A 27,183-nucleotide genomic window follows, 5' to 3' on the forward strand; every position below is an offset into this window, starting at 1 on the left:
ATTAAACATTCCTAAAATAGAATTCCTAGACTTTCCCTTTGGATCTTAATTGTTGAAGAAACTAGATCATTTATTCTGCGTTTTTTTCTTTGTGTGAATTTTCCTTATTCCATATCAATGGTGTAGTTTACTTGCAGATTATCAGGTATTCTAGGTGGCTGAGAATGTGTGAACATGCTTGAAATGCATTGTAGTGACATCATCCGTGAGTGATGTGGTGACTTCTAGGAAGATGAAGAATGCAATTTGTTCTTATGACACTTCTAGATTTTAAATGCTGATGTTAATATATGTTAACTCTTTATAATTTATAAAGCATGGGACTTTGGTCTCTTTTCTCTCCGTCATTAAGTGAAACACTTTTAAAGAAAAACTTACCCTTGGCTATGGTGTTACTCAGTATCATGGTCTACAAAGAAAGGCAAGATTCCGTAGTTCACCAGTATCCAAAGCAAGATGATGAATCTCCAGAATCTACTCACAGGTCATGGTGAGCTCATGTATTTAAACCTGGTTGGTGTGAGCTAGATCTTGGTAGGTACTATTTTCACTCATGTAAATGATCTCACTGGAGCCAGGCAGTGGTGGCGCGTGCCTTTAATCCCAGCACTTGGGAGGCAGACGCAGGCAGATTTCTGAGTTTGAGGCCAGCCTGGTCTACAGAGTGAATTCCAGGACAGCCAGGGCTATACAGAGAAACCCTGTCTCGAAAAACCAAAAAACCAAAAAACCAAAAAAAAAAGTTCTCACTGGAGAGTCTCACCACAGAAAACAGCAGGAGTGGTCACCCCAAAGGAGAAAGTGAACTCACCAATGGGACCATCCTTGGCTTTTCTGTGACAGAGGACTCCAGCATATGTTGTATATTTCTCCCTGAACTCAACTAAACCCTTCCACCAAGCAGTCACAAATCTGAGGTTTTTCAAGGGTCTTTGAATATCATCTGATCTCTCCTACTGATTTCACAATGAATTCACTACACTGTCAGTTGCTATACTATCATGTGGACAAAACTGTTCATGTACGTGGGAGACTCCTACTAGCACTTGTAAGCCAGGCCTGAATTCTTACCATTCTTTCCAGAAGGTAGTATCTGGTCTGCCATTTTGTTGTTATGGAACCCAATTCCTGCAAATTTCTCATGAACTAATATCCCTTGAAGTTTTCTGTACTTGAAACAGTTTTCATGTGCTCTTTTACTTGTGTGGGTATTAAATGCTTGGCCTTCTTCCTCTGTTTGCTGCCTTAAATAATGTGTTTCATTGACCACATCCTTTTAAGTCATATTTTTATATTTATTTGTTACCATTTTGTGTATGTGTGCACTCATACATGCGTGCAGGATGGGGGCAGGTCAGAGCACAACCTTACGGAATTGGTTTTCTCCTTCCTCCTTTTATGGTTTCTGAGGATTGAACTCAGGCCATAAATTTTCTGTGTGCAAGCGCCTCTGTGCACTGAGCCATCTTTCTGAGTCTTACTGTGTCCCATTTTTTTCATATTTGTTCTCTTTATTACTTTGGTTGTCTTCTCTTTGGTTGAGCTTTCACCTTTTTAAGTTTTGTTTTAATCAACACACAACTTCCTATTTATCAGGTACAACCAGATGTTTCTCTATATTTGTGGAGACCACATAATGAGTATATTAGAAAATGACTGGTATAAATCACTTAATTTATGACACTTAATTCTTTGTGGTGGGAAGGTCATATGGCTGTTTTTACATATACGTATTAGCTAAAGTGCTTCTAGCCCACCTGAACTTATTACTCATATCTAACTTTAGTCCTCATTGCCCCACCTAACTCCACTTTGTGCTGCTCCCTCTCCCACTTCAGGTGACCATTAGTCTATCCTCGGCTTATTAGGGAGTCTGTTTTTAAAGGGATATCATTCATATGCAAGAATATTTTTGTCTTCTGTACTTTTAACTTTTTCTAGTTTTCTGTTCATTTGTCAAATTTTAAAATATCCTTTGTATTTCGTGTCCCATCGGCATCACACATCATGTTTATGAACTCTTATGTTGCTTCTAGCCTACTCTGTGTGTGTTCCGTGGCCAGTTTTAATTTCATGTGCTTCACTAACTTCTATTGCTTCCTCTGAGTCTTTGCTACTTCAAATTCATTTTTACAGCTCTGTTGTTTTATAAGTAGGCTTCAGCATGTCCCAGGCAACTGTTTCATCTGGGTCATGGGCGTATATTCCTGGCAGGTTCTCATTGGTCTGCAAAGCCATGGTTTTCTTCCAGCTTGCTTTCGTCTTTTAATAGATTAGCCCAGGAACAAGCCTCAGTCTTTCTTCCTTTCTGTTTTTCATGGTCTTGTTCTTTCTTTCCAACACTTTCTTTTCTTTTTTTATCAATAGGTATTCCCTATTATTTACATATTTGTTTGTCTAACACAGAGGATCTACTACAGAGAAAAAAGACTACTTGTGTGGGTTTAAGTTATTTTTCTATTTTCCATTCATAAATTTGGAAAAACATACATTTTCAGCATTTGAGACAAGGTCTCACATTTTAACACAGACTGGCCTAGGATTCACTATATAACCCAGACTAGCTTAAAACTCACAGGAAGCCTCCCTCCTCAGCTCTTCAAAATGTCACGATTTCAGGGATGAACGTCATACCCAGCTCGGCATTTCCTTCTATTTCACTTTTATATACTTTCTTTTAAATCAGACATAATTTTTACATCACATGGAATAGAACCTATTCACATGGAATAGAATCTCTTCAGGAAGTGATTTTCAATACATGCTCTAAAACAGTTTATTGGGCATGGTGACACATAGCAGAAATGACAGTACTGGAGACAAAAGCAAGAGGATCCTTGGGTTCAAACTAGGCTTAGATGTACAGTTAAGTACTTTTCATGACTACCACTGCCACCTGACTTGAAAGTTCAATGACCTCCACCTCCTTGCTGCATAGCATGGAGAGATAGGATCAATGTTCTGATTTCTGCTAATTTAGATTAACTTTGCATATACTCAGCCTTAATATAAGTGGGATCATATGACAGTATAATTTTTACTTGTTTCATCTACATGTGTTTGTGAGATACATTCAGAACAACATTTTACTAGTGTTATTTATTTTACTAAGCAATACTAGGTCAAACCCATAGATAACAGTTTATCCATTCTCTTGTTGATGGGCATTGTGGTTTCTAGTTTTGGGTTATTGTGAATGTTCTTTCTGAGGAGACTTTCATTCATTATGGGGATGAGGCTATGTTGGGGGGTCATCTAAGAACATGCATTTAGCTTTCTAAACCCTCAACCATCTTCAAAGTTGTTTAACATTGTATACGTTCAAAAGCAGCCTGCTGTATTTCATCTATCATTATGATTTCATTAGCAGGGCTCTATAGTTTAGAAGCATCACTCTTTTGTCTTAATTTACATTTCCTTGAAGAAACATTTATGTTGGACATATGTTTATGGGCTTACTGTTTGTCTAAGGGTTTTATTGCTGTGAGCAAACACCATGACCAAGACAAGTGTTATAAAGGACTACATTTAATTGGGCTGGCTTACATGTTCAGAGATTCAGCCCATTGTCATCAAGGCAGGAAGATTGGCAGCATCCAGGCAGGCATGGTGCAGGAGGAGCTGAGAGTTCTACATCTTCATCTGAAGGCTACTAGCAAAATTTTGGCTTCTAGTTAGTTAGGATGAGGGTCTTAAAGCCCACACCCACTGTAACAAACTTACTGCACCAGGGCCACACTTTCTAACAGTGTCACTCCCTGGGCCAAAATATCACCGTTTGTTCAAATGACTGTATAAGTTTCTATTTTTGTTTACTTTTGTATGATTGGTGTGAGTTATCTACAGGTTCCAAGAATCTTTGACAAGCTGCATAGATTGACAATATTTTTCCTGTGATTTTCCTGGTAATTTCTTCAGGTATATTCTTATGAATAAATTTTTATTTTTTGATGTCTAATTCATCAACTGTAAAATTGGCATTGGATTTTTTCAAATTACTTTTTGAAATTATGATATAGTTTTTATTCTGTTAATTTAAAAAATCACACTGGTTGCTTTTCAAATATTAACTATTTTGTTTCATTGGGACAAGCTCTGATTTGCAATGGCAAGTCCTAAAACAATCCATTTTAGGAAGTACTATATCATATTGGGTAGTGTCTTAGCAAGCATGATTCACAAAGGATAGATGTATAAATATATTTTCTGTTCTATGATGTCTGTTTTTGTTTTTAATATTAAAATCAGGGTAATTTTCATCTCACAAATGTGTTCTGAAATGTACCTTCTCTCTGTTTTTTTAAAGTGTTTATATAAAATTGATTTTATTTACCAAATGTTTAGTAGCTTTTTCTTTGTGAAGTAGCTTTACCAGAAGTATTTGGAAGATGGTAATGATTTTTTTTTTTTTTTCGAGACAGGGTTTCTCTGTATAGCCCTGGCTGTCCTGGAACTCACTTTGTAGACCAGGCTGGCCTCGAACTCAGAAATCCGCCTGCCTCTGCCTCCTGAGTGCTGGGATTAAAGGCGTGTGCCACCACGCCCGGCTCGGTAATGATTTTAAATATAAGTTCATAAAATTGTTACCTTTTTACTAAAAGATAATTCAGTAAAACCAACTTCAATTTCTTAAATGGAGGGTTATTTATAATTTCTACCTCATTTGTCAGTTTTATTTTTTATTTTTTTAAGAATTTTTGATTTTTTTCTTTAGTATATAGTCTACAGTTATATGATCACTTATAATATTTTATGATTTTGGTTAAGTTTTGATCACTAGTATTAGAAATTTATATCTAATTTGTTCTTTAAAAAATCAGTGTTAGTAGAGATTTATTAATTTTATTATATTTTTTATTAAGTAAATTCTGATATTGTTTTCTTCTAAGGTTTAGTTACTCTTTGTTTTGTGGTCTTTTTAAGCAGTGTGTTTTTACAATGTCACTGAGTTTGATTTGTAAATTTTCTGTAGCTTCTGGAGTTGAAAGGCTCCATCTCTAACTTTCTTCTGTAATCTAAGCATTTTAAAGCCATGAATTTTTGTCTACTGTGTTACCTGCATATCATCCATTTCAATATCATCTTATTTACTTTTAAATTATTCCCTAGTTGCCTTTAATTTCAGTTTTGGCATCAGCTATCATTTATAATTTTTTGTTGTTGTTTTTAATTTTGAAGTAATAGGTTTCCTATATATGCTGCTTTTAGAGTTTCATAATTTATTGCCATTGTAGTTGGATATGACTCTTGGTGATTTCAATCCTTTGAGTTGTACTAAGACTTAGACTCACCATAATGTCTATGTTATGGTTGGCTTGTATGCTCTTATAAATTTTATTATTGACGGCAATTCAGCTGCCAACTAGGTCTACTTATTAATGGTTATATTAAACATGCTGTACCTGTGGGGTGTGTGTGTGTGTGTGTGTGTGTGTGTGTGTGTGTGTGTGTGTGTATGTGTGTGTGTGTAATTCTATCAATTCTTTTTTTTTCCATTTTTTATTAGGTATTTAGATCATTTACATTTCCAATGCTATACCAAAAGTCCCCCATATCCACCCACCCCCACTCCCCTGCCCACCCACTCCCCCTTTTTGGCCCTGGTGTTCCCCTGTACTGGGGCATATAAAGTTTGCAAGTCCAATGGGCCTCTCTTTCCAGTGATGGCCGACTAGGGCATCTTTTGATATATATGCAGCTAGAGTCAAGAGCTCCGGGGTACTGGTTAGTTCATAATGTTGTTCCACCTATAGGGTTGCAGATCCCTTTAGCTCCTTGGCTACTTTCTCTAGCTCCTCCATTGGGAGCCCTATGATCCATCCATTAGCTGACTGTGAGCATCCACTTCTGTGTTTGCTAGGCCCCGGCATAGTCTCACAAGAGACAGCTACATCTGGGTCCTTTCAATACAATCTTGCTAGTGTATGCAATGGTGTCAGCGTTTGGATGCTGATTATGGGGTGGATCCCTGGATATGCCAGTCTCTACATGGTCCATCCTTTTGTCTCAGCTCCAAACTTTGTCTCTGTAACTCCTTCCAAGGGTGTTTTGTTCCCAAATCTAAGGAGGGGCATAGTGTCCACACTTCAGTCTTCATTCTTCTTGAGTTTCATGTGTTTAGCAAATTATATCTTATATCTTGGGTATCCTAGGTTTGGGGCTAATATCCACTTATCAGTGAGTACATATTGTGTGAGTTTCTTTGTGAATGTGTTACCTCACTCAGGATGATGCCCTCCAGGTCCATCCATTTGGCTAGGAATTTCATAAATTCATTCTTTTTAATAGCTGAGTAGTACTCCATTGTGTAGATGTACCACATTTTCTGTATCCATTCCTCTGTTGAGGGGCATCTAGGTTCTTTCCAGCTTCTGGCTATTATAAATAAGGCTGCTATGAACATAGTGGAGCATGTGTCCTTCTTACCAGTTGGGGCATCTTCTGGATATATGCCCAGAAGAGGTATTGCTGGATCCTCCGGTAGTACTATGTCCAATTTTCTAAGGAACCGCCAGACGGATTTCCAGAGTGGTTGTACAAGCCTGCAATCCCACCAACAATGGAGGAGTGTTCCTCTTTCTCCACATCCACGCCAGCATCTGCTGTCACCTGAATTTTTGATCTTAGCCATTCTGACTGGTGTGAGGTGGAATCTCAGGGTTGTTTTGATTTGCATTTCCCTGATGATTAAGGATGTTGAACATTTTTTCAGGTGTTTCTCTGCCATTCGGTATTCCTCAGGTGAGAATTCTTTGTTCAGTTCTGAGCCCCATTTTTTAATGGGGTTATTTGATTTTCTGAAGTCTACCTTCTTGAGTTCTTTATATATGTTGGATATTAGTCCCCTATCTGATTTAGGATAGGTAAAGATCCTTTCCCAATCTGTTGGTGGTCTTTTTGTCTTATTGACGGTGTCTTTTGCCTTGCAGAAACTTTGGAGTTTCATTAGGTCCCATTTGTCAATTCTCGATCTTACAGCACAAGCCATTGCTGTTCTGTTCAGGAATTTTTCCCCTGTGCCCATATCTTCAAGGCTTTTCCCCACTTTCTCCTCTATAAGTTTCAGTGTCTCTGGTTTTATGTGAAGTTCCTTGATCCACTTAGATTTGACCTTAGTACAAGGAGATAAGTATGGATCGATTCGCATTCTTCTACACGATAACAACCAGTTGTGCCAGCACCAATTGTTGAAAATGCTGTCTTTCTTCCACTGGATGGTTTTAGCTCCCTTGTCCAAGATCAAGTGACCATAGGTGTGTGGGTTCATTTCTGGGTCTTCAATTCTATTCCATTGTTCTACTTGTCTGTCTCTATACCAGTACCATGCAGTTTTTATCACAATTGCTTTGTAGTAAAGCTTTAGGTCTGGCATGGTGATTCCGCCAGAAGTTCTTTTATCCTTGAGAAGACTTTTTGCTATCCTAGGTTTTTTGTTATTCCAGACAAATTTGCAAATTGCTCCTTCCAATTCGTTGAAGAATTGAGTTGGAATTTTGATGGAGATTGCATTGAATCTGTAGATTGCTTTTGGCAAGATAGCCATTTTTACAATGTTGATCCTGCCAATCCATGAGCATGGGAGATCTTTCCATCTTCTGAGATCTTCCTTAATTTCTTTCTTCAGAGATTTGAAGTTTTTATCATACAGATCTTTCACTTCCTTAGTTAGAGTCACGCCAAGATATTTTATATTATTTGTGACTATTGAGAAGGGTGTTGTTTCCCTAATTTCTTTCTCAGCCTGTTTATTCTTTGTGTAGAGAAAGGCCATTGACTTGTTTGAGTTTATTTTATATCCAGCTACTTCACCGAAGCTGTTTATCAGGTTTAGGAGTTCTCTGGTAGAATTTTTAGGGTCACTTATATATACTATCATATCATCTGCAAAAAGTGATATTTTGACTTCCTCTTTTCCAATTTGTATCCCCTTGATCTCCTTTTGTTGTCGAATTGCTCTGGCTAATACTTCAAGTACTATGTTGAAAAGGTAGGGAGAAAGTGGGCAGCCTTGTCTAGTCCCTGATTTTAGTGGGATTACTTCCAGCTTCTCTCCATTTACTTTGATGTTGGCTACTGGTTTGCTGTAGATTGCTTTTATCATGTTTAGGTATGGGCCTTGAATTCCTGATCTTTCCAACACTTTTATCATGAATGGGTGTTGGATCTTGTCAAATGCTTTTTCTGCATCTAACGAGATGATCATGTGGTTTTTGTCTTTGAGTTTGTTTATACAATGGATTACATTGATGGATTTTCGTATATTAAACCATCCCTGCATCCCTGGAATAAAACCTACTTGGTCAAGATGGATGATTGCTTTAATGTGTTCTTGGATTCGGTTAGCGAGAATTTTATTGAGGATTTTTGCATAGATACCGCAGTCTCAGGTTCCGCGCGATTGGATTGGGGCAGGCGCTGTGTTCCACTCACCAGAGGTCTTAGGATCCCGTGGGGAGTCCCGTGTGGGCCCTTGCGGGTGTTGGGCAAGACTCTGCTGGCAAGGTAGCCCAGGGCTCGAGTCGAGCGGAAGGGACTTGTGCCCCAGATCAGGCCCGGGTAGCCTGCTTCCCTATGTACCGCAGTCTCAGGTTCCGCGTGATTGGATTGGGGCAGGCGCTGTGTTCCACTCACCAGAGGTCTTAGGATCCCGTGGGGGGTCATGTGTGGGCCCTTGCGGGTGTTGGGCAAGACTCTGCTGGCAAGGTAGCCCGGGGCTCGAGTCGAGCGGAAGGCAATTCTATCAATTCTTAACAAAAATCTTGTTCAAATATCTAATTCATTATTTGGTTGTCTTTTCTTTTAGTTCTGATAAGTTTTAAATTGGGATGTTTGGAAGTATTGCATATATTTTAGTTTTCCTTCATGATATGACATAGTTATTTATAATCTCTCTGTTGCTGATGGAAAATGTAAGAATGGCATTAAGTGTTTCCTCGTGTAGTTAGAGGTGGACTCCAGCATTTCACTTCTTCTCATCCTAAATCATATGTCCTTACCATTATATCAAGTTCCTTTGTGATAAAACTTTCAAAACCTGCAAGATAGCAGAGTGGGTGGATAACTTATTACAGCCTCGCAGACTGGGCTTCTCTGCAACAGGATAAGTGCGTGGTCAAAGAATTTGAGACATAAGCGTTATATATCACTAAAACTCTCCAGTGATGATCGAGAGGGTAAGCAGCTCTTCCTACAAGTATGTCTGTGTACACCTCATTGGCTTTAAAAAACTAGCTCTGTCTCACCCCGTTCATACTCTGAGTATGTATCTGTAGATGCATGCCCATGCCATGTAGACCACATTGGCTGGAATTACCTGAACTCTCACATACACATATTTTTTGCATCATCATCTCAGAGGATTTGCAAACTATGATGATTCATCTCCCAAATAGACTACCAAGGGAGGAATGTGGTTCCAGAGAGCCACACATACAATCAAATCAGTATTGCCTCCTCTTTCTAGAAATGAAACTATTTTACTCCAAAGCATCTTGTTGCTCAGAGAGAGCCATATTGTAAATTTAAGGGCAGAATAGATTCACCACACATTAGCTAACTCATAGTCAGAAGTGGCTATGATTTTTTTTGTTACGTTTATGTTTTGTTGTTATTGGTACTGGTAATGGAACCTAGGGCTTTGTGCATGCTAGGAGGTTCTCCAACATGCAATTATTTTTGTTTTGAGCTATCACAGGAAAGCCACAGCTTCTCTATATGGATGTTGCATCATTATATTAGCACAAGCACTGTGCTGAGTCAGCAATTTTTCTAATCTCTCAGTTACTGAGATGATAAAGTAGATTATATTTTATGTTAAGCCAGTAATGTCTAGTCTAAAGATGCTGCCAAAAACTGGCAGTGCTAATTCCATTTTAAGTTATGACAGCTGAGTATTGGGGAATGTTTTCAAGGAATAATAATCTAGGCTGTGATAAGTGTTATTGACTGCAATACTGCCACTATACGGATCTGAATTTTATTTATTTTTTTGTGTATACTTAAAGTCACAATTGAATACCCAAGATACAATTCATGGACCACATGAAGCTCAAGAGAAGAAAGACCAAAGTGTGGGTGTTTCAGTCCTTCTTAGAAGGGGAACAAAATATTCACAAGAGCAAATATGGAGATAAAGTATAGAGTAGAGACCAAAGGAAAGGCCATCCTGAGACTGTCCCACCTGGGGATCCATCCCATATACAGTTACCAAACCCAGACATTATTGTGGATGCCAAGAAGTGCGTGCTGAAAGGAGCCTGATATGGCTGTCTCCTGAGAGGCTCTGCCAGAGCCTTACAAATACAGAGGCGGATGCTCACAGCCAACCATTGGACTGAGTGCAGGTTCCCCAATAGAGGAGTTAGAGAAAGGACTGAAGGAGCTGAAGGGGTTTGCAATCCAATAGGAAGAACACCAATATCAACCAACCAGACCCCCCAGAGCTCCCAAGGACTAAGCCATCAACCAAGGAGTACACATGGCTCTAGCTGCATATGTACCAGAGGATGGCCTTGTCAGGCATCAATGGCAGGAGAGGTCCTTGGTCCTATGAAGGCTCAATAGATGCCCCAGTGTAGGGGAATCCAGGACCGGGAGGTGGGAGTGGGTGGGTAAGTGGATGAACACCCTCACAGAAGCAGGAGGAGGGAGGATGGGATAGGGGGCTTCTGGGAGGAGGGGACCAGGATAGGGGATAACATTTGAAATGTAAATAAAGAAAATATCCAATAAAAAAGTCATAATTGAAGAACCTTCTGATCAAACTTAGCATAAAGACCTCATCTTCTAAATGTTCACATTATTTTATTGCAAAAATTTTAAATCTGCTACATGATAAGTTGAATATATATTCACATGATAACTTGTATACATGTATACAAGATACCCTATACATATACACATATACATGTGATATATATGCATATGTATGTACACATGTACATATATGAGACTATATATATAATATGTGAAATTTTATTTATTTGTTTGTTTGTTTTTATTATTTGGAAAATCATGCTGCCGTAGAAGTTTCTGTTTCAGAGTAAATGAAGTTTGATTTCTATATAACAGAAATAGCACTGGCCATCTGCAAAGGTAAAAACAAAAAGATGAGATTGATTTGCACACTGCTCCTTGTGTCGTACCTCTGACCTCTGTGACCTGCTGCCTGGTTCCCTCAGCATGATGACATTATAAACTATGGGCCAGGCTCCTGTTCTGAGAACTGTTTCATGGCATGGAGAGACATTTTTAAGTCTATTATTTACTATTTATGTGTTCCTTGTGGAATGAAACCTGAACTTCAACACAGCCATGATACAGTAAGCCCTCTGAGGCATCCCAACTAAAGGCTAGGCTTGATCACTCCACTGTTACCATGTCCACTGTGTGCTAGCTGCTGCCATGTTATCTAGATGGCAGACTTCATCTGTGTCCCCTAGGACATATTTTCCCCTGCATCCCTCCAACCTCCAACACAAGAATGCCAATAATATACACACAGAACGATATAAACTTAGCACACATATTAAGTTAGTGAAAAGCAGATGGTATGTTATTTGTTTGGAGTTTAACACATATCTAACTATTGTGCGATTCATTCTTCATGGGACAAAGTAGCAGAAGCAAGGACTCTCTCTGACTCTGTTGTCTCCCTTTGGGTCCCTTTTCTCGGACTGGGCTGCCTTGCAATAGGAGATGCTCCTAGTCCTCCTGCAACTTGATATGCCAAGGCTGGTTGATAGCCATGGGTGGTCTTTCCTTCTCTGGGGAAAAAGGAGGGAGCCTGGGGGAGGGGAGGGGAGAGTGAGGGACTGAGGAAGGGAGGAGGGGAAGATGCAATTTGACAAACTTAAGCTCACTGCTTCTCAATGCATCCCCACATTGACCACCATTTACCCCTGAAATATGTCAGATTCACTGGGAAGTGGAATTTTGCCCATTGGTAGTTTTCAGCATTGAGACAATTTTTGTCCACCATTCTTATCTTCAACTAAAAACTCTAGTTGCCCAAAGAATTAGATATACCATACGGAAAATACCCTATACTAGATACACCATACGAGAAATTGCTGTTAGTTCATGTAGAGCTAGGATCATCGTGGTAATAACAATTGTGTATGAATGAAATCAGCTTTTGGATGGAGAAGGAATAGCCCATATTGGAAAGTCATCATAGCTTTTATGTTCATGTGTGCGTATGCTTTGACAGCTTTTTGGAGACCACAGCCTACTACTTCATGAAACCAAAACTCGGCGAGAAGGAGGTGTCCCCAAATGTTTTCTTCAGTGTCTGGCATGAATTCAGCTCTGACTTTAAAGACGCTTGGAAAAAAGAGAACAAACTGATTCTGCAAGAGAGGTAGGTATTTTCATTTTCACAATGGCATTTAAAACTGGTGTTTTATTAAGTGTCACTCCGCTGGGAGTTGCCAATTTTTATAACATGAATGAGAACTTTGATGGCCCTCACCCTGGGATACAAGTTGAAGAGGTGCTGATACTTGGCAGAACTTGGAATTTGACTGAGAAGAGCGTGCACTGGGCTTTGATACTACAGAGCTGAGATGAGGGCAGGGGCAGCACCACTGTCTGTTAAAATTAATTCTATTGTGAGGAAACAACAAAAAGAAAACCCATATGAAAGACTGGATAACTCTATAGGGATAAACCCTCTGCCTTCTGAAGATGGCTAGCAAAAGCCACAAGGGTCAGAGGAATCATTTTTGCTCAGTTCATGGTATATTGTCAATTTAACCAGCCCATCTCAAAATTTTACCCAGATGTCTCCCCAAACCGTGGATGATCATGCGTTTTGAAAAGACCCCTCAAGATTCTTGCAGAATTATACCACATTTCCTAAAAATAAATCTGTTCAGGAATGAAGAGAAATGTTTCCCTCCTGAGTATGTAAAATAACATCTCAGGGATTATGAAATCCCACAAAGGCATATTAAATATTAACTCGTGGAGAAAGCTAGCCCTCCCTGGGCAGCCTCCCCAAATAGCAGAGTCTAGTGGGGAAATGAAAAAGAAACATAATCCAGCCAGAAAGCAAATCTTAACACACACCCAATTAGTGCACTTCCTCCCATCCCTGCACTAACAATGGCTTCGCTTTAGTTCTTTAGAGACCTTGAATCCCCAGAGACATGGTTCATCTCTGCTATAATATTCCATAGCTTACTGATTATTATCATCACATTGTTCTGCTTGCACATACACCATGATGTGCACCCAGTTGTCATGTATGAGTAGGTTTCCCATCTCCTTAAGTAAACAGAGTTAATTGCCAGCATTTATTGTGCATGGAGGTGATGCTGACACTTCCACATTTAGAGCTGCACATCTCTCATTGTGGCTCACTGGCCTCCCACATACAGCCGAATTGGTAAACTCCGGGTCCACTGAGAGACTATCTCAAAAGGTAAGATGGAGAAATAATTGTGGAAGTCACCCAAAGTCCACCTCTGGCCCCCACATACATACTCACACAGGTCCACATGTATCTGCATACACACATGTAACACACACACACACACATACACGATAGTTATATTTTAATCAGTTGCTCAGTTTGAAGGGATATTAAGGAGAAATATTTTGTAACCCTCACACATTAGCAGCCTTCCTTTCATGACTCTCTAAATTTAAGTGTTTTTCACCCTGCAAAGAATCTGAAGCCCCATGGTTCAAGATGGAAAACATATCGTTTCATATAGAGTAGTTATCTGTAGCATCTCTTGGATGAGGGACCTAAATGAAGATATATTAGATCTGATTTGAACATCAACAAGACAGGAGTAAGTACAGGAGTAGTACACAACATAACACAAGTATGTCCCTGATGCTGGGAGGCAAAATGGACTCAGTCTTCACCATTTCCGGCATCCCCACACAGAGTGTAAAGCTGGTAAGAAGATATCATCTAGCAGGACATGTGGAGGCTCATTGATTCAGATACACTGTTCAGCATTCCTTAAAAGAACTTCTGTTTATAGGTGACATTAGCACCATCACTCTTACCATATGGAGTGATTGAGTCTCTCCTACTCAGACAAGGTCACTATCAGTTTTTAACTCCTTCAACCAATCAGACCTTGTACTGATGCTATGGACATGTCACATCCAAGAAGTACGCTAAGGGCCTTTGGACATGTAGTTGGTAACTGTATTTCTTCATGGCTTTATTGTGAATTTATTGAATCTGTCCAATTCTAGCCATCCACTTCTAATTTTACTACATTTGCTTATGATAAAGAGCCAAAGCAGACCATGTGCCAGGCCAGGAAGAACTAGCATCTCTTATGCCTCTTGGCAAATGATGACCAGGGTGTTTTGCAGAGTGGGGCCATTGATCTGAAGTGTTTGTACAGTGTTGTCCCTTTGCTCCAAGCTGGATGCACTGCGTGAGTAAAACAAAAACGTGAGGTCCCTGTTTGAAAATGAACAGTCTCAAAACAACAAAGCATTAACAGACCCAGAATGCTTTCGAAGAGCTGTGTACCAAGTGGCTGATGATCCAAGTTCTCTGTCTTGCTCACATCTCCTTGATATTGTGACATCTGTAGGAATCAAAACTTGTTTTAGAAATGCTATCCCCTAGGACTTGATAGACAATAAGTAGGTCTTGATGAGTTCCAAGTGTGAAACCTCTGACCCCATCACATCACGTGACTAGAACCTCAGAAGGGATTTAGACAATTAATATGGGATGCTCTTCCCTTGATAATTTATTCACTCTTCTGAGCTCCTGAAATGTTTTCTATCACCAGCATATTTTATTTAAAAGTCAATTCCATATTACATAACACATTGTATAATGTTCATATACATTACATATTTTTTGTTCATCCTTTAAATTCCTTTGCTTGTGTTGTAGTATTTATTTTCCGAGTAAGAAAGCTATTGTTCGTATTTCTAGGAGAGCATTCTCCTGTGAATTACCCACAATCCTTTTCCTTTGGTGCATCTGTAAATAGTTACCGACTTGACTTCTTACAGTACTGTCATTGACATGGATGTGGGGCACAAACTCCCTAGAGAAAGGAACATATTTTTTCACATAATTTTAAGTTGACTTAAGCTATAGTCATAAAGACCCTTTACCAAATACCTTGAGCAAAATGTGACACCTTATTTAGACAGTCAAACCAGGAAGGTGGGAGAGGACCTTGCCTGTGAGATGCCCAGGCACAGATCTCTGCTGGCCATCATTGTTGGGCAAGCATCTCTGGCCCTCTCTAAAAAATAAGGGAGGGAGGGAGAGAGGGAGGGAGGGAGGGAGGGAGGGAGGGAGGGAGGGAGGGAGGGAGGAAGAGAGAGAGAGAGAGAGGGAGAGAGAGAGAGAGAGAGAGAGAGAGAGAGAGAAGAGTGAATGAGAGAGAGAAGAGTGAATTACTATGTCAGTTTATCAAACCTGTAAAAGTTGTCCTTGTAATTGCCAGAGGGATTTAGTATGTTTTAGGTGGCTTTTCTTGGCGAGATGTGAAAAAAGTGTGTTTACCCCAGCTTAGTGCTCATGATGGACCCCCCCAAAAATGGTTTTATTCAAGACCACTTTAGTAAACTCGTGAGCTCTGAGGGTTCCTTGTAGTCTGAAGTGCCATGTGCTGGAGCATAGCTAGAATCTAACATAACGACAGTTGTATCACCACACAGCCCAGGCTCCATGGGTATGACTCCTAAAAGCCACATCCCAGAAGCTTCCTGCTCAAGTCATAGACAGCTCAGGTGACTGGAGAGCCATGTGTCCCTGGCAAGTGTTGCTGTGTTTATAATCTTAGGGAGATACCTTACAAATCCTCTAACTTCTTGGCCCTAGTATGTTTCTGCCACTTCCTGTGTCTTAAAGGGATGTTTTCAAGAAGGAAACACTTCACTTCCATGCATTTCCTGATTTTAGTTGTACTGTTGAACTCTTATGCCATGGTAAAATTGCCATTACTCTAATTTTGTATTTATAAATGGCTCTTCAATGTTTTAAGTTCCCCATGGAGGCTTCTCACCATTTTAGTTCTGATATCTAATGGTAGTATGGGAGGACTATGCTTTCCTCCTTGTCTGGATAATTCGTAAGATTTCATCAATGTGTGTCCTGATATAGTGTGCTTCCTCTCATTCATCGTGAGTATATCCGCCCTCTTTCTAGGAGGTGTGGTTGGAGAAGCATGGGGGTGTTAATTACCTGCCAATTATTAGCTCCAGGCTTGTCTGGAAGGTCACTTAGCCATCAAGAGTCACGCTTTCCTCATGTGTGAAGTGGAGGTGATTACACCTCTGTGACAGGATCAATGCACAGATAGGACGAGGTGATAGACTTACATATATGTTGCAGTACCTACATATTAAAGGCCCTTTGGCTGTTTCTCTCTCATTGAATACAAATGGTATCTACTCTGTGTCTCCAATAAGATGATGTGGCATATTTATAAGGAATAGCATCATTATAAGAAGATAACCTATAGACATATGTGAGAATAGACTTTTATTTAAAATGTTATTTCCTCTACACTGTATTTCTATCTGCATGCTGACTAATACAATATAGTGTTGCTTCTGTATGACCCCCTAACCCATGGACTTTATTATAAGTCAACAAAAGTGGTCTTTTCCATCTTCTTGGTATAAGTATATGTTTATTAATAAGAAGCTTTCCCTTCTTAAAAGATTCAGACATGTCACTATTGTACAATACAAAACATGAAAAATAATTTTTAAAAACACCATTTAAGTACAACATTTAGAAGATCAGGGATATGTTAACAAACTCTACCAAGCATCCCCCTAACTGTCTCATAGAGAATGCTGGTAATGGATAAAACCATAGGAAACCTTTAGCATTAGTGTCCCCCAGCCACATTGACAAGACCTTGTGGAGATGAGACAAGAGCCCAAATGGTTAAGCATATACATATATTTTGATCCCTGATTAATAGGCTATTGGTTAGATCCGAAGAAGAGGATAGCCCACTTCCCCTACTTCCACCCTAAGTAACTTCACTTCTCATCTCTGCTTTATTGTGAGTTAAGATCAGTATTCAGTCAGAGTTTCCGTCTGTATAACTCTGTGGGCTTTATTTTCCTTTATTCACTCAATACCCCCTTAAACTTAACCAAGCACTAAAGAGTTCAAGTCCATATGAAAGAGATCTCATTTTCCTCGATTGTACACTCTAGCACTGAGTGGTGAATGCCGACAGGGTTGAGTTCTGTCCAGAGGGCTTGGAATATGGAGTTTAGAGCTCATTCAAGATTTTTTCATACAGAGAATTTAAAGCACTAAAATCATTTTAGACAACAAAATCTGTCTGCAGAAAACTGGCGCCCAAGCACCGTGATGCATAGTGTGGTATACCATAACTTCATTTTTAATCAGGCAGTTCGATTCAATAAATCAATGGCGGCACTAGTATGAGTTGTGTTTAGAATGTTGTCTAATGTCATTTACTGGTTTATGCTACTTTGGGACAGGTAGTCTTTGATGCACTGGGAGAAGGGCTAGCTACCCCTCTAATTGCACGAGCCGTGGCAATCAGCCTGCGTGCAGCCCAGCTGAGGTCTGTAATTAGAGAGAGATGATTTGGATGTTTGTTCTTACAAAGTCATGTATTATATATTGGAGATTTCTCCTGCCATGTTACAAATTCTTGTTTCCAAAATTTGTACCCAAGCAATTTCAGATTTAGGTCTGATGCTGGCAGGTAAATTTGAGAAGGAAGAAATCACTTTGAAGGCAATTGGAAATAAAGTGAAAATCCTACCATACACCTTTTTTTAAAAAATTTTATTTTATCTTATTTTATTTTATTTTATTTTATTTTTTTGAGACAGGATCTTGTGTAGCTGAGTATGGCCTCAAACTCTATGTAACCAACACTGTTTTTAAACCCCTGATCCTTTTGCCTCCTGCTCTCTGGAACTTGAGGTATGCGCCACTATTCTTGGCTGGTTTTTGTGCGGTGATAGAGACTGAACTGAGAGCTTTGTCCATGCTGGGCCGCTTTACCAACCTGCTGACCTCCCAGCTGCTGAAACCCCCTCCTTATTCCAGTTCTGTGCTGTTGAGTGGCAGTACTAATGACTTTGGCTGACCAGTCACGCATTCCCTCAGGTACCAATTTTAGAGAAATGGCTCACAAAGCCTTCTTCTTACTGCCAGGCCTCTGGAGGTGGATCTTTGGCTTTTAAAATCTTACTTGCCCAACCCAGTTCCACCAAGTCTGAATAGACCATTCTCCAAACAACACCCCTAACATACTAACTTTCTGCAGCTCACAACACCTCTAGCAATGTAGAGGACCTCATCTTTCAATTATATTACACCATTACATCATTATATTACATCATTGAGCCCATCACACAAACCCGATCAGACAAGTTAGGAAAGAAGTCAGCCTAACCGTGTTTCTCCTAAACTGCATTCTTAAACTCTGGATGTTATGCTTTCACTTGTAAAGCTTAGTTCTAGAAGGATGTAAACGACCCAGAGGGGCACCTAAATAGGAGAAACCTTTGCCCTCCCTTCTTTGTCTTGTCATTCTTCAAGACCCTTTTGTTGTTTTGTTTTGTTTTGCTTTGTTTTGTTTTTGTTTTTGTTTTTTAAGTGTTGGAGAAACTTTTCTCAAGTGTTTCTTGACTTCTATCCTCAGACCATAAAAAAGAAAAAGGAATGAAGAAAAAATTATCGTGAGCTGAAGATTTACTCTAGTGGTCGGGTAGGGTATCTCTTAGTATCCACAAGGCCATAGAGGAAGAGAGGGGGTGTCGGGGGTGAGTGGGGGAAGGGAGTAAGTGATGGAAGTTGGAGAGAGAACTCCACATTCAGAAGTTGAAGACGCTCTCAAGTGTTGTAGTTGAAGCACCTACTTAGAAAATTAGCAACCAAACCAAGAAAACAGCTTGTCCAAAGGTATTTTTGCTTTAGTGGGTACTTAAATGCTGGCTAATCTCCTAGTGAGTTTGTGGGAGCTGGTGAGCTCTCCTAGATGTTTGTAGTTTCCCATCAGCATTTGTTAAAAGTATTCTTGACCATTTAGCCAAGTTTATAGTAGAAATATCTTGGATCAAAATATACTTCCTGGAAAATATGAGTCAAAATTATCCTTCAAAAATAGTATCTTTTAACTTATATGGGCTGAAAAATGGTCCCATCAAAGCAAGAGTTTTAAAGGGGTAATTCTCACTTCCTTTAAGATAATTTCAAGGAATATGATGGTTATACCTATTACAGGAAGATGAGCAGATCAGTCAGGTTTGCATAATGGAAAATTAGCAAGTATTTTGATTTGAAAGGACTTCTGCTGTAGCCTGGATTTCTAAGATATCTGAAATCTTTGGAATCAAAGTGCTTCCCACCAGCCTTCTTGCCATGATGTGGCTCCCTGATGTCTCTGACTGTTTTGGGTGGGAGAATTCCAAGGCAGAAGTCTCTCCTCAGTCTGCCTCCGAGATTACCTCTCAAGCACGACTGGTTTCCCACAGTTGAAAGTAATATGTTTGAGAAGTTGGAGGTAATCCTTCTGTACTTAGAAAATGGGGGCTCTGGGATCAATAATGTCCAATCAGAAACTACGCTGGAAAGGCTAGAGAGGGAAGAGGTTGCGTTAGCCATGTTGTAGATATTAGTCCCTTTATGGAGCCAGTGGCAGAGCAGGACCAAGACATTTTTTTTTTATTATTCTTTGTTTTGTTTGAGTCTTTGGTGGTGTGAGGCTGACAGTAATAGTGAAAGGCCTTTTGTATTGTACTTACTAGCAAGCAGGCACCTCATGAAAGGTCACCTTGCTGATGATGAAGAACTAGCTAAAAAATTACAGAGCAGGCTTGTTTGCTAACATTTCCCATCAAGTCAAATGTCTAACAATGGAACTACAGCCCTCAGGACAAATTATTGTCACACAGATAGCTTGTGCTTTTTGCTTTATGGGGAATCTGTTGCTTATAGTTTGCTCCTCCTTGAAAGTAAACTACAAACTTTAAATCATTATTGTCCAAGTTTTTATATATATAGAATGTTTTCTGGCTTTATTCAAGTGCAGTTGACAAATTATGCTATCTGTATACATCCTGAAATGATTGTCATAGTCTAGCCAAATGATAAATCCATCACCTCACAAAATTGCATTAAGTTTTTCCTTTTGTAATGATAACCCTTGCCTGTGTAGGTTTAATATTACATCTTAAGAGTAACAATGCAAAGCCAAGCAAATGAATATAGAATTGTACCTAATAGAATCCCCAAACTGGTATAAAAGCATTTCTGCAGTGTATCCTCTCTGATTGTATGTTCAAATTAATATAGAGAGATGTAAGCAGTCCTTTTCCTCAATCTGTTTAATATCCTTTTTATTAGAACCCCATTAATATTTGTATTTTATTGAATCTCTTTCTATTTTGACTCATTTGTATATCTGCTTTTTGGATAAGATCTGTAATAATATACCTAGAATCCCTGACCCCTGAGAACCTTTCCAAGTTTGGAAAGTGTATCTAATCAGCTTCATCTGTCATTGTATCTTGAGGATGTTATACATCCGCTAAGTAATCTATCAGCTCTGTCTCCATCCTCTCCACTTTGTCCTGGCCATGTTCCACCTCCAATTGATTGCCCAGACCACTCCTTTCCTTTAGGACTTGTAGTTCAACTGGCACCGAGTATCACAGACTCTGTCTCCATCAAAGACAGTGTCCCTGGCCAACTTGTCTCCACAGCTCATTGATCCCCCTCTAGAGAAAGATAGCTCTGTCCCCTTGCTGAAACCTTCCCTGAATGATTTAAAATTTGATGATAAGCCATCAGAAGTACTGTTTAGGGAAGCTGTGTCTACAAACTGAGTGAGGCTCACCTAAGAGCGGTCACCTCTGCCTTTGTATAAGGACACAGACCTCTCCTGTATGTGTTGCCTCTGTTATCATCGACTGGGTAGAGAGAGCTCCTGATTCTACCTGGCAAAGAGAAGCTGGGGTCCAAACAGATGTCAAGGTGTGCTGGTGTCAGTGTATGGTCAGCAAGCAGATACATCCAATCCCCGTGGTACTTTTCTATTGGTTTTTATAATTAAATAGTTTGTTAGCAGGTATTCCTTTTAATTTTTAGTTTTATTTAATTTTATGTATATGGGTGTTTTGCTTACGTGTATATCCATGTTTCACTTATAAGCTTTGTAACCAAGGACAGAAGAGGGCATCAGATCCCTTGGAATTGGAGTTACAGACGGTTATGAGCCACTGTGTGGGAAAAAGAAACTGAGCCTTTGTCCTCTGGAAAAGCACCCAGTATTCATAAAAGGCTGAGCTATGGTGCCATTTCCAGGTAGTAGGTAGTTTTGATGAACATAGAATTCTGAGTGTGTTGGTTGTCACTCTGTAGCTGTATTTCGAGAGGTGGAAAGGACATGGTATCATAAGGTCATGTCCACGTCATCTAAGCCTTTGCAATGTCCTTCTGTATCTGGAATGGTTCCAAGAGATCACATGATGAGAGCTTGCCCAGGAGGAAAAGCTAGCAGCCCACATCAGATTCACCTGCTAGCCCCTGAGAGTATAGGGGTCCCTTGAGCTTCATTAACCCCAAAATGACCTTTGTCTCCAACAAATTATGAATCAGGAGGGAGCAAAACTACTGAGCTGCAGAAGGTGTGCCTATTTAATATCATCTGAATAGCACTGAGGTACACAAAAGGATTGCAACACTTAGGAAGGGAACATGATCCTAACAGTTGCTTTTAAAAGGAAGAAACTATACACAGTTATATTCACAATTTAGCATTTTGCTCTGTGCAATTAAGTGCTATTAAGATTATTCCATTTTGTAATTTGGGTATCTGAGGTGGGGTGCTTTGACTACCATGTTGAAAATTAAAAAAAAATTTAAATTAGTAACATAAACATTCACTCTCAGATAAATAATGAATATTCATAGAATATAAGATTCATTTTCTTCACTTAAAATAGTCAGAACATGACGGTTATATATAAGAATTCCTACTCCTCAGATTTTTACTTTGTCAAAAATAATGTCTTGGATCCGAGCCTCTAAATGTTGGTAGGTAAGGAAGAAGGAAATAATCCTTGATCTGACAAAATTAGGGCCCACATCTCGCTAGGTGTGTGCTATACCATGAGCTACATCCCTGGCTCTTGTGTTTATGAGATAATATGTCGCAGGATGACCCTGGATAATGTGGGCACATCCTCTGGCCTCTGCATCCCAAGTACTATGATTAAAGGCATGCACACCAAGTCTGGCAGTCATTCATCCTTAAATAGTTGCAATTATCATCATGTATCTAGACAATGTGTATCTTGCAGAAGTAAAGCACATCAGAGAGTGTTCATAAAAGATCTTAATTTTATTAAATGGGATCATTTTAAAAATTAACCTCTAGGGTTCAAATTCTTCATTCTAGGGTGAACATTTTTGGAAAGTTTGCTAAAATTACATTTGGCCACTTTAAAGTTTTCCAAGGGTGTGGGGGAGGTAAATAAGATGATACATGGGGGGTATATTTCATCAGCTAAGAGAATATTTGATGCTCACAGATAAACAGAAGGTTTCTTTTGAAATGCCAGACTTCATGTGGCTATGAATGAATCCTTAATTTTTAACATGGACATGTCCATATCTGTACTGAGTTTTCTCATGGGTTGTGTTCCTATAGCCTCTCATTCTTCTAGACCTTTCTCTTTTACAGAGGCTAAATATAGTAAGTGCTAAGAACATGAGATTATATTGTAGAAGACCTGTATTTAATGGTACATGTAAAACTTGACCTCTTGGTTTACCACTCTGGCACTCAGTTTTCCAACCCGTAAAATGGACATACTGATATTGTTTAGATCCTGGAGTCACTTGAATGAGCTTCTGGATATAAAACATTTAACATAGTCTCAATATAAACCTCTCAAATAGCATTATCATTAGCAAATTCATGTTCTAAAGGTAAGAAATACTGTTAGAAATTCTCAACATTGGAATTCACAGAAAACATAGCTTTATTATACCGACCATTCTTTCTACAGTATGTATTTCCAAGTCTTGAATTTGTATGCTGACAATTATAAAATGGTGAAACTGGGAAGTTATTTTAGCTTAATTGGTATTACTTTCTAACTTGTAGAACAGAAATAATAATCTCAAATGGTCACAGTATTAAAACAATTTATGATATTCCCTGAAATTTTCCTAACACCGTGAATAGCTCATTGTAAGTGCTTAGTGTTCTGAATAGTACCATGGGTCTTGAGAAATGACTGTTAATGGGCAGGCTTGGTGGCATGAGCCTTTTGTCCTAGTGCTAAGAAAGCAAAGGCAAATATCTGTGAATTCAGGGAAAGCCAGGTCTATATAGTGACCCCCAAGCCTGTCAAGGGTACATAGTGGACATCTGTCTCACAAAAAGAAAAAAAAGTCATGGCTATCGTGAATGAACACAGTGTGTACCTCTCCATGTATAGGAGAGTACAAATGAACTGGATGGAGTGAGGTAGAATTAGAGAAGGAGAATGGGGGGGGGGTGGAAGAGACATTAGAATAAGATTAATGAAATACAATAAGATAAGGTAGATAATAGTACCTGAAATAGAAGATATGGAACACAGAGAATATAGCATCAACCTCTCTTCCTGACAGCTCATATCTCTTTTTATAAGCAGCAGTATTCACTCTTTTTTTGTTTTTGTTTTTTGTTTTTGAGACAGGGTTTCTCTGTATAGCCCTGGCTGTCTTGGAACTCACTCTGTAGACCAGGCTGGCCTTGAACTCAGAAATCCGCCTGCCTCTGCCTCCCGAGTGCTGGGATTAAAGGTGTGCGCCACTAGTATTCACTCTTAACTGATAAAACCAAGACAGAGTAAGTTTCCGTGGGACCCAGCTCTGCGGAATGAATGAAACAGGCATTCTTTTGTGTGCACCCACAGCAGTTATTCATGTTTGTTCTTTTGCTTTCTCTTTACCAGCACATTTCTCTCTAGCTAATTATGATTGCTAATATGAATCTCATATTAAAGCTTCACCATATTGCAGGTCCCTGTTTAATGAAGAACTATGTTGTATAGCTTTAAAGAACAAAGATTGAGCCTCTGGCTGTCTGAGCAGTCCTCTCAGTTAAAAAATAAGCAAATCATGAAAAGAGCTAGAAGTATAAAATTTGGAGTTTGATATAGAAGTAAAGCTAGATCTGTTTAAAGTAGGAAGTGTTACAGGAGCTAGAGGCCAGATAACATTGATGGTAAGTTAGATATAATAGTAGAGAGAGAATTGTTTGTTTTGAAAAAATGGGTGGATGGGTACATGGATGAATGGATGCCTATATGTATGCACATATAAGTGGATGGATGGATGCATGCATGCATGCATAGATGTATGGATGTATGGATGCATAGGTAGATGGATGGATCGATGATGGCTGAATGGATAGATGGATGAATGTCTACATGCATGGATGTACTGATGGATGGATGGATGCATAGATGGATGGATGGATGGATGCATAGATGGATGGATGGATGGATCATGAAAATCGCACAACTATTTAAGAAGAACACAAATCGCACAACTATTTAAGAACACAAACCTTTCTGAGAAGGCAGAATCACTATGCATAAAGGTTTAAGTGCTGCCCACTTGGTAGTTTTGTACTTCATCTCTCCGCAGTAAATATAAAATTACCCAAGTCAACTCTGCCACTAAGTGCCATCCAATAGGCTGCTCCTCACTCAGATGAGAAAGAGAAAAGCCAAGCGCTGTGCACAATCTCTCAGCTGTGAGAGGCAGACATATAACCACCAGAAAGCTGGTGGGTCATCACAGGATGCAAATATGCCGCCTTCAGAAGTATATAGTTACTCCTCATGCGTAGTGATTAGAAGCAAGTTGTTTTATCATTCTGATTTTATAAAAGCTAAGAATTAAGTTCTCATATTCAAGGCCTTGATTCCCAGGAACCATTTCAATCCCCTACTTAGTTATTTAATGACTTCCCTAATAGAAATAAGGGAGTTCATGAACATCTAAGGATAAGAATGGTAATAATACAGTTTCACTCACTGTCCTATAGTCTGGAGTCATGTTTTCTTATCTACAAATTGAAAACACAAAGAATGTATGAAACAAAGAATTATTCACAGATATGCAGAAAACTTACGTGTCAGCAAAACTCAACTTTTCTGAGGTGTTTATAATCTCTATTTATCCAATTTACCATAAATGTTCATAAACGTACTATAGCAATATTGAACTTTATTAGCTCATGCTACCTGAGCCTTTTGGTAGTGTAATATTCCATACTCCTGTCTAAAATGGAGAAATGTCTCAATTTTGTAAGACATCTGGCCAGAAAATTATAGGGTAAAGGATTGTAGAATGAGTACATATTGGGCTGAGTGAAATATGCAAGGGATGGCCTTTCTGTTCTAGCTAGAAACACGAGATAAATCAGTCTCTTAATGAATCTCCTGGTATATAAGGTTAACTGTGGAAATCCATCCAGATTTTCTACTGCTCTGATGTAACATCCCCACTTCTGTAATTATTTCAGAGTTTCTATGCTGCATCTAATTCACTCAGCTTTATCACTTCATGTTTTTAATCTCTGCCTCTGCTTTCAGGTACAAGGCTTTATTCATGAAATTACACATCTGAGCTTCGCAATCACTACTCAACAGCAGCTGGCTCACCCATTCATCCTTCCTTCTCTGGGAGAAATTCTTTTAGAGTCACTACAGCCATAGGTTCATTTCCTAAGGGTAAAGATGTAGCTTGGGAGGCATGGGGAATATAGGAAATTTGAATGCTTTTATTCAGATTTTCATATTCTTGTGTAGTCATTACCGTCGGGGTACTGCTGATGTCCTCTCTCTCCTGAACACTGTATCTCCATCCTTCCCCCTCAATTTAGAACTTTCCAACATACTTTGCTTAGGTCTTTCAATGTGTGAATAGAGTTGCTGAAAACAGCTACTCTTTGGCAAGATTCCAATAGAGTAGAGAGAGGGAAAAGCAGAGTAAGAGGATGTTGGTTTTTGTCAGGTAGTCAGATGGTATCTGAAGAGTGGTGTAAAAGCAAGAACTTGAAGGGAGTTAAAGAATAAACTAGTTTAAATCTGGAGGAAGAAAATCCCAGACAGTAGGAATAGCAAGAGAACAAGCTGGGGGAAAGAATATTGACTGAGAAGTCTAAAATGGCTGGAACACAGCAATTAGTGGGTTGGGGAGAGGGATGAGTGATCTTGGAGAAGAACTGTGGTCAAAAGGATAATCTAGTGGAACAAGTTTAGGCAATGCTTAAAAAGAGTCGGGGTAGGATAAGAGCCCTGAGTGATGTTGCTATGCTAACTAAAGCGAGAGAAAGATTAAGAATGGGCTTTTGGACTCAGTATCTACAGGATGCTCTGAGCCTGCTGAGGGATAAAGATGAGAGAAACAGTGGAGAGTGACCATAGAGAGTAATTTTGAGGAAAAAGATCATAGTGAAAAGAAGAGCTGGGTCAGGGGACATGGATTAAGGTTTAATTTCTGAGGTTTGTTGATTTCCATATAGTGGGATAAAAGACATGTTTTTAGTCAGATAGTCCAGTAACAGAGAAATTGAGAACTTTATTCCCCTGTAGTGAGTGTGCTTCCTTCGTCTGTCCCTGCCTTGTATCTCCCACATCTTAGTCTTAATTAAGCCATTCTTCCTCTTGCACAATCCCAAGCTATTATGATATAAATAGCTTTGTTGTGCTCTTTTATGAGTTTTACAGGGAGGAAATTAGATAAATTCACTATAATCTAATTCCTATGTCTAATAACCCTTGCGTCCTCTCACATCCCCCATCATGTCCTTCAGCAAATAAGATGCAAATAACTTATACACATCCTACTTGCTAGACAAGTGTTAAAATGAGCATCACATCAGGGCTCACAGTAGAGTTTAATTGTTTCCCTAGCTGTGCTTGAAGCTTTTCTGAACCACATTTGTATAAAAGCAAACTCCTTCAGATTAAGAAAAATATCTTTGAGTAGCATGCATAAGCCTAAAGTTCAGTTCCCATCAGAGAGAGAGAGAGAGAGACAAAGACAGAGACAGAGAGAGACAGAGACACAGAGAGAGAGAGAGACAGAGACAGAGAGGAGACAGAGAGCTAGATATATACATACACACCTTAACTCAAATAGAAATAATAAAGGGCATTGCAGGA

At 39.2% G+C, this 27,183-nt stretch overlaps 1 protein-coding gene across 2 annotated transcripts in view; it reads left to right on the forward strand.

Moving 5' to 3' along the window:
• Positions 1-27,183, forward strand: part of Fmn2 (formin 2) — a 320,978-nt gene that overhangs the window by 277,295 nt on the left and 16,500 nt on the right. For both annotated transcript variants that reach the window (XM_030255545.1, NM_019445.2), the window contains one exon: positions 12,212-12,361. In XM_030255545.1, the coding sequence (XP_030111405.1) occupies positions 12,212-12,361 (150 nt within the window). The remainder of the gene's footprint in view (positions 1-12,211; positions 12,362-27,183) is intronic.

This window comes from Mus musculus, chromosome 1 (genome assembly GCF_000001635.26).
Source record: "Mus musculus strain C57BL/6J chromosome 1, GRCm38.p6 C57BL/6J".
Lineage (NCBI taxonomy): Eukaryota > Metazoa > Chordata > Mammalia > Rodentia > Muridae > Mus > Mus musculus.